We start from the raw sequence: 9,536 nt of genomic DNA, 5'->3' as shown, positions 1-9,536 counted from the left end.
AATCTATCTTCCAGTAATGAGAAAAGTCTTCTTCTTGTACATTACATATAGTTACTAACATTATTATTATACTTTTAATTTATTAATATACTTCCTCATCTCTGGCTCTCACATATTCTGACATGTAGCTTACAATGCGACTGAGTATCAGAGGCAAACAGGTATCTCTCTTAACCATACCAAATTCCTTGGAATTTACCAGTTTTGAGGGCAAAATAATGAGGCACCACAAATTTCTGACCCCTTCAATTCTTGATTTCTTTTTTTATTTTATTTACAGTTTTAAAGTACACCTGATGTCATCACATCACTGCCAGTGTATTCCAAACAACATCATCAATGTGCAGGGGTGTGGGTGATGACATCATCTTTGTGAGGCAGTGCCTAACTGCCTATTGGACTCTTGGAGATGAGAGAGATTTCAAAAAATAAAAAAAACTTCAGTTGCTTGCAGCCCACTCATGGGGAAATCCACATCTGAAGTCTTTGTAGTGAGAACTGACAAGTGATGCTGAATTGTACGTGTATGAGAAATGTAGAAGGAAAAAAGTAGGAAGTAGCACCTTTAAGACTGTTTGTATAGCTTCGTGTTTTAGGTGGCACTCTGTCCTAAATTAGAGAAATGACATTAGTAACATTAGGAAAGTGGAGAGTTGATGTTTTTGTTGGTAACTGAATGTACAACATAAGTTTACGGAATGATATTGCTTAACAAAACACATGACACATTCTAAATAATGCTTATATCTATGAAACTTTAAATGAGATGGACAATGTTATGCCTTTTTAATTACAATGGGAATTATACCCCCTACATTTGCATTTAGTTATTGGTGTGGTGACCTCCACTTGTCCAGAAGATTGCTGGGATCCTGAAGAAGTCCTTATTGGAAAGACTAATTCCAGTTTTGATCCCAGTATGGTGGCATGCAGTTATATAATAAACTGTAAACTAATGTGTAAAAATCCAGTTGGTGTCTTGTTATACAAAGTAAGAATAATACTGTATATGGTTCTCCAGGCTGCCCTATAGATGCAGTTGCACAGGCCTTGCAACACAGAACCAGAACCAGAACTATAAACTCTAAAACAAAAAATGAAGAGTTCTACTGATTGAATGACCACTGGAGCCTCTGTTTAAAGTTTTTAGCTCTTTTGTCAGGTAGTGAGGCAATGCAGACATCTGACTTTCACAACAGACAGATATGGACAATGCTAGCCTTGGGTATTCCACCAATCAAAACAGACAGATATGGACAATGCTGGCCTTGGGTATTCCACCAATCTAAACAGGCAGACATGGACAATGCTGGCCTTGGGTATTCCACCAATCTAAACAGACAATATGGACAATGCTGGCCTTGGGTATTCCACCAATCAAAACAGACAATATGGACAATGCTGGCCTTTGCTATTCCACCAATCAAAACAGACAATATGGACAATGCTGGCCTTTGCTATTCCACCAATCAAAACAGACAGAATTCCATCAACCAAATGCAGAGATGGATTTAGAAAAGTGTAAGGACATTGTTTTGATATTTATTGTGGGTTTAGCTTTAGGATATATACATAAGTGTGTTTAGCTTCAGGATATATATGAATAACCATGGCTATCCATGAATTCCCTTTCTGGTTTCAGTGCATGTTGCTCCATTAATTTAGGCATTGTTTACCTCAAGAGGAGGTTGTTAATTCAGTAAGCATAAGAATGAAAGCAAATGGTTTGTTTATGAATAATTTCACAATAAAGCATGTAGAATCAAATCACCACCAAAAAAAAAAAAAAAAAAAGATGCATAACAACATTGTAATTTTGCCATTCTATTTTTACAGGGAATCGAGGATGAAATAGAAAGGTATATTATTACAAGTATTTCTTCCTGTTTAAGATTTCCAACCATTTGTAAGGGCAGTAACTCACATGGTTTCTGATATTTTAACAGTGTCATGAAAGAAGAGGAAAAAGGAGGCAACGCTAATGTTATACTGGTTTCCGAGAACCTGAGTCCTGGGGTATACAAAGGTCCCCTACAGTACAGGGTTTGGAAGGAAATGCTGTCTGTTGTCAACCCTGGTAAGTACCTCATTTTTAGGGCTGATTTAGTATGTCTGGAGAGGGGGGTATACGTGCTCCTTAAGAACAGTTTCTGACTTCTGATTTAAATTCAGATGGGTTTGACACCATATTAGGAGCCAGCTTGTATGTTAAGGGTAACAATGCTTGGGAAAGATTGAAGCACTGATTCTACCAACATTTCACTTTAACAATGTCCCGGCAATATCAACATAGACAAAAACAATGTTAAAAAGACACCATGTCTTTTAGAGGCTTTGCTAACAGTATAAAACACAGAAGGAAAACAGCAAAATTCATGGAAAAATTAAAGGTAACATCAGGACAGGGAGAGCTGCATACATGGGCACACAATCTTAAGGGCACAAATAAAACTAACATGGCATCTAATTGGGTGGTGGAGTGCTGCAGCAGTTAACATTGTTGCCTCACAGCAAGAGATTCCCCAGTTCAAATCTCTGCTAGGATGCCTTCTTTGTGGAGTCTGCACATCCTCAAGGCATTCGCATGAGTTTTCTCTGGGTATGCTGGTTTCCTCCCACATTCCAAAGACATGTCTGGAGCATTTCTCCCTGGGGCTCCACGGATAACAGGCTCTGTCCCAGTTACACTTTCCTGGTCAACAAATATTAAATAAATAAATAAGTAAATCAGCCTGCACTGGATAACCATCAGAAACACTTAGTTCCATGGAAACTATAACTGGGATTTAAGGTTAAGAAGACAAAGTTACAACGTGATATTTTAGATTTTAAATTAGGACATATTTTTACTTCGCCTAGAGCCAACAACAATGACATCGTTGACTCGACTATACGAAGAATGGACAATAGGACTAGCACTCACCATGCTCCTATTTTGAATGTTCCAAGCAGCCTTAATGTTGTTAGTAATGTTGTGAATGATGATGTTAACAGTTTTGGCGTTGATATGAGTTTGAGTGCTGCTAATGTTGTAGCCAACAAAGCCACTGATGTTAACGTAGCTGATAATGTTGTAGCCAATACTGCCATAAATTGTGGTACTGCTGTGACTGAAGCTTTAAAGTTGAATAATGTTTTGGGACATTCTAACACACAGACTGATATTACATTAAATGTACTTCCATCATTACTTAATGATTCTCATGAGGTAGAGCCAGTAGTTAGGAGAACTAACCATACTTCTCCTTCTACTTCTACTACAGTCTTGACTAGTCCAAATTCAATTAATCCCAATATTCATGCTGCTAGTAATGTATTTGATAATAAGAACCCTTTCTCCATCAGACAAATTATGAAGGAGGGGAGAACACGCTCCATGAGCAGGGGGCGACAGAAACGGAAGTTCTCCCCAGATCGTTCTCAGAATCAGAACATCAAGAAGATGTGGGAGGGGAGGAAAATGATATAATTTTTAATCTACCTACACATTGCTTAACTGCTGATGAAATGAATGTTATTTCCAAAGGATTATCGTTCATTCCCACTACTTTTAGTAATTTCGATGAGACACTTAAAGATTTTAAATTGTTTATCAGGAATTTATCTTTGCAGTTAGAATTTCATGATACTAGTTTATTGAGGGATCAACAAGTAAGGAAACCTAGTATTTATGTTCCATCTACCCACCCACTATTGGCAGCATATAGTAAACTAGTAGAAGATGATCTCTATTATCTATACCAAAACAGATTGAGGCATAGAAAAGGACATTATAATCTCACGTATAGAGAGAGAAAGGCTCTGAATGATTTGAGGAATAACCCCAGCATTACTATTAAATCCTCTGATAAGGGCAGTGGCATTGTTATTTTGGATACTTTGAAATATAATTTGAGTATGTATGAGATGTTGAGTGACACCAATTTTTACGCCCTTATTTCACCAAGTGAGGTCACTGACATCAACAATAGGATACGGAATATGCTAGATGACCTTCTAGATAGTGACATCATTAATCACCAACTATTTCAGTTTTTATATGTACAATATCCTCTCATACCTAGCATTCAGGGACTTCCAAAGATTCACAAAGACAAGGTGAATCCACCCCTATGACTCATTGTCGCAAGGAGAGGTTGGTCCACTGAATCCTTCTCTATCTACTTAGAGAAGGAACTGAGGCCAATAGTGGATGAAAATGTCTATATTTTAAGAGATACGAAACAGTTTTTATTGAATCTTTATGAGTCTATAGGTCCCATACATATGGATATTTCCTACATTTTTGTTACTATGGACGTCCAATCTTTATTTACGGTAATTCCGAATTCTACAGGTATAGAAATGGTAGAGAGCTATTTGAAGAGAACCTCGACTATGGGAGACAACAAGATAGATCTACTCATGAGCTTTTTGGAAGTTGTACTGGAATCTAATGTTTTTTGTTTCCAGGACAGCATATACATACAGAAGGATGGTGTGGCTATGGGCACTTCTTGTGCCAATAGCTACGCCAACCTAGTCATGGCTGAGTGGGAGTACAGATATATGTTTCAGATGAGTTCTTACAATAGCTATGTCCTATTTTACAGATGTTTTTTGTCGAAGATCTGTTTTTTCTTTGGGCAGGTTCAGTTGACGATTTGCGTGACTTTATCAGTGAGCTTAACAATACCACCCATTTTTTAAAATTCACTACAGACTGGTCAGACTTGAAAATTCCATTTTTGGATATATATGTTGAGAGGTTAGGTGATGGGACAATTAACACTGGCCTGTACAGAAAAACATGCTATAAGAATAATTTACTACATCGTTATAGCATGCATCCTGGATATACTTATAGGAATATAGTCCGGGGACAAGCAATGCGGCTATCAAGATATTATCCAGTGGATACAGACTTTAGAGAAGGTATAACAGACCTGGAGGACAAGTTGAGGGTACGTGGTTACAGTGAATTAGATTTGGAGACTGGAATGATGGATATTAATAATTTGAGAATGGGTATAGCAGCTCCCTATTTCTCCAATAGATTCAACAACTACACTAATGAGAATATGGATAACAGAGAGATTAATGAAGCTAGAGCCACCAATAAAGTTACATATCCCATTTATTACACGAAAGATATAGGCATTATTAAAGATATAGTTACCAACCACTGGCACATCTTATCAGTTGATCCACTCATTAGAGATGTAATAGGAGAGAGACCAAAGTTTGTCTACAAGAACAAGATGAATTTGAAAAGACTTTTGTGTTATCCACAAATGAAACCATTGGCCATCACCAATGAACCATGTTTTACTTCTCCCTGTAACAATTGTAATTTTTGTACATATATTGATCCTGGTCCTGTATTTGTACATCCATCTGGTTTAGGTCGATTTACAGTACGTGCCAATGGAGATTGTATGTCCAATAACATTGTCTATCTGGCATCCTGTACTAAGTGCTCAGCATTCTATGTTGGCAAGACCAACCGATGCCTTAGGGATAGAATGCGTGAACACGTCTACCATATGAGAAAGAATTCAGTACATAATGCTTTGGCGAGACATGTTAGTGAGCAAGGAGTGAATCATACTTTTAGGTTCAGGATACTGGAAAAGATAGATAACACTATTAGAGGGGGGACATTCGCACCTATACTGAATCGAGAGAGAGCATTTGGATCATGAAATTGACATCCAATGTTTTACCAGGTTTGAATGGTAAAGTTCCAATCCAGCCTTTCCTGAAGAAGAGGAGACTGAGATAGTGATGGTATACATATGCATACATCAGGTTATATACCTATGATGAACACTACCATGTCCCCATTCATATATCCATAGGTCTATTTATATATACGTATATTCTCTGTGTACGTATATATGTATATATTTTTAAATGATTTTATTACATGAGATTTTAAGTTGATATGTTTGTAATAATTTGGTGTGTATATATTTATTTTTTGCCACTTATTTTCTAACACACATACTTTTTATTGTGTTCTATGGCTTTTTAATGATAATGTTTTGTTCATATGTATATTGTTATGCATTATTTATTATTGTAGATATATCTCTTTAAGGCTTAGGGATTTTCCCGCCTAGGAGACTATTTAAATCAACTGTAATAATTTTGCCACAGGTCTGATGAAGCTATCAGCGAAAGCGCTCACATGAAGTGCACCAATAAATTCTTTTACTATTGTTTCGTGGTTTTGCTTATAGTTTGAAGCTATAGTCAAGTTTCGTGGATTTGTTGGACATTCGTATGATTTCCTGTCAGCCCTTCATTGCTTTGCTCTTGTTCTTTGTGATTTTTCATATAATTGGGATTTGGCAAATCCGTGCTTCACTGTTTTCCAAAGGGAAAAGGCAAGGCTGAGTCTGTATGGAAAAGATTTTATGCAAGTCATATGAAAATATGACAAAAAATAGTTATCCCATGTAGGTTATAGTACATTTACATATAACTGTAACAATTCAATAAAAAGGTGTTCTCTGTGTAGGTTGTAAGACATGCACAGCCAGCTGTACCAGTGTAAAAATTAGTTATCCCCATGTACGTTATAGCATATTTACATATAACTGTAACCATTTTATAACAAGGTGTTCCCTGTGTAGATTTTAACACACACACAGCTAGCTGTATCAGTGTAAAATTAGTTTTCCCCATGTAGGTTATAGCACATTTACATATAACTGTAACAATTTAATAACAAGGTGTTCTCTGTGTAGGTTGTAACACATGCACAGCTAGCTGTATCAGTGTAAAAATTAATTATTCCCATGTAGGTTATAGTGCATTTACATATAACTATAATAATTTAATAACAAGATGTTTTCTGTGTAGGTTGTAACACATGCACAGCTAGCTGTATTAGTGTAAAAATTAGTTATCCCCATGTAGGTTATAGCACATTTACATATAACTGTAATAATTTAATAACAAGGTGTTCTGTGTGTATGTTGTAACATATGCACAGCTAGCTGTATCAGTGTAAAAATGAGTTATCCCATGTAGGTTATACCACATTTACATATAACTGTAACAATTTAATAACAAGGTGTTCCCTGTGTAGGTTGTAACATATGCACAGCGAGCTGTATCAGTGTAAAAATTAGTTATCCCTATGTAGGTTGTAGCACATTTACATATAACTGTAACAATTTAATAACAAGGTGTTCCCTGTGTAGGTTGTAACATATGCACAGCTAGGTGTATCAGTGTAAAAATTAGTTATCCCCATGTAGGTTATACCACACTTACATATAACTGTAACAATTTAATAACAAGGTGTTCTCTGAGTAGGTTGTAACACATGCACAGCTAGCTGTGTCAGTGTAAAAATTAGTTATCCCCATGTAGGTTATAACACATTTACATATAAGTGTAATGATTTAATAACAAGGTGTCCATTGTATTGGTTATTGGATATGTGCAAACAAGAGTATCTGTTCAGTCCCAGGGTTACAGGTTGGCCAGGATCACCACAAAAATGCAACCTTCCTTAAGAACCTAAATGATCTTGAAAATGACTTTTAGGTGAGGGGATACAAAAGCAATATGTTAAGAAGCATTATGGAACCTATAATTGAACTAAAAAGTACAAATTTACCAGCACGTAACAGTCCTTATATGAGGGTTTTAAAGAAACCTTTGGACAATAAATCTAAAGCCAGTTGTATCTTGACTTTTACTGTTGACTATTACAGCATAATTAATATTACTAGAGAGAACTGGGCCATAATTACTGAAAGCTCATATCTATTGGACATCTTGGAGAAGCTCCTTTCTTTGTGTATAGGAAAGTCAGAAACATCAGGAGTTGGGCTGAAGGTAGGCCCAGACTATTGGATATATGCATCAATAAGGGTGGAGACAACTGTGTCATTTGTCAGCACATACAGGAGGGATACATGTTTTTCTGCTCTTATTTAAAGAAACTGATTAAAACCAACACAGGAGGTGACTGTAACTCAGTGCAGGTAGTTTACAAGGCTAACTGCAATGACTGTGAAGCATTTTATGTGGGGGAAAATGCTCAGACTTAAGGATTTCTGGACATCTTTCCAAAATGAGAGCTAAGTGCTAGAATAACACATTAGCTTAGCACCTGCAGCTTCACAAAAGACACACTGGCTTTAAATTTGAAATTATTGATATGTGGACCTTTTGAAACTGGAAGGAGACATCTCTAATCTTTTAGAAAGTTGTGAACTACTGTGTCAGCTGAAACTGAACACTTTTAGAAAACTAGGGCTTAATTATTATTGCTCCAAAAAAATACTAGAACTCAGAAAACTGCCCCACTATGTAAAAGACTAGTAAAATTCTGATATGAGTCTGATTAATGCTGACATTACATACTAATTTTGTACTGTACATGCTAGTATTGTTATAAAATAATATCAAACACTGTAATTATTTTACAATGAAAATAATTAACCTTGGTACTGTTTTCTTTTTTTTTTTTTTTTAAATATTTTTATTCATTCCAAAAACAAGAAAACATGAATGCAGGTTATTTATGACAATGAAGTATTTACAAATTATTTAAAAAGGTAGGCTAAAACCTCTAAACAGATATCAAACATTAAAACCAAAATAAAGTATTTACAAGGGTGTCTATTGTTGACATATAATTGACTTTCTATACAATTGTTTCCCGATTATAATCTGCTGCAGTCATTATTCTCCAGTATTTCAGTTACTTTTTGACATGCTACATATAATGATGTAGTTCTTTCAGTTCTTCCTTTAATAGTGTTCATTTCCAATTGCGATAGTGCTGACACCATATTCATGAATTGATTAAAAGTTGGAGAAGCTTTGGATTTCCAGTTTGATGTAATGTTCTTCCTTGCAATAGCTAGGAGAGTCCATAAGATTACATATTTTGTTCTTGGCACACAGTCAGGTACAGGTGCATTAAACAAAATAATAGATTTGGAAATCTGGAATTTATCATTGAATACCATTTGCAGAAAATAATTTATTTTATCCCAATATGGTTTAATCAAATGGCATTCATAGAACATATGTTGCCAGTCTGCTTTTATTGATAAATCACATCCAGCAGCCAATATTTTTCTTAAACATAAGTTCCATTTTATGAGGGGTTACATAAGATCTGTGTATGAATTGCCATGTAAAAAGTCTCCAATGTAATGAAAGTGATGTCTGCTTTGAAGAGAGAAGAATTAGTTTTTTATCTCTGTCATTTGGCACATGTCCATTAACTGATCTATAATAATTCCATATGTTGTCGTTATTATGCATTTTTATTTTTTTGTTTGTTTTAAAAATAGATGATAAGTATCCCTTTCCAGTAATGGGTTGATTTGTTAGTAATATTATATGTTCTATAAGGTTAGGAACATTTTGTCTTATTGATGGTTGCATTGTTTCTTGTTTGCTTAATATATACTGTCTTAATTCTTGTACATGTAACCACGAACTATCTTCCATATTTAATTTCTGTTTAATCTGGTCTATTGTCAGAGGTTTTCCAGAGTTTAGCAATTGATGCCAATATA

At 35.4% G+C, this 9,536-nt stretch overlaps 1 protein-coding gene across 1 annotated transcript in view; it reads left to right on the top strand.

The window, feature by feature from the left end:
* Window positions 1-1,834: 1,834 nt before the first annotated feature.
* The window catches only part of LOC122797945 (zinc-binding protein A33-like), a 155,668-nt gene continuing 147,966 nt past the window's right edge, over window positions 1,835-9,536 (top strand). The window contains exons 1-2 of the mRNA XM_044066466.1: window positions 1,835-1,859; window positions 1,947-2,077. Coding sequence (XP_043922401.1) covers window positions 1,951-2,077 — 127 coding nt within the window. The 5' untranslated portion in view covers window positions 1,835-1,859; window positions 1,947-1,950. The remainder of the gene's footprint in view (window positions 1,860-1,946; window positions 2,078-9,536) is intronic.

The sequence above is a fragment of the Protopterus annectens genome, chromosome 3.part1 (genome assembly GCF_019279795.1).
Source record: "Protopterus annectens isolate FY-2018-M chromosome 3.part1, PAN1.0, whole genome shotgun sequence".
Lineage (NCBI taxonomy): Eukaryota > Metazoa > Chordata > Ceratodontiformes > Protopteridae > Protopterus > Protopterus annectens.
The sequence above is the reverse complement of the archived record's forward strand: the minus strand, read 5'-3'. Positions and strand labels throughout refer to the sequence as shown.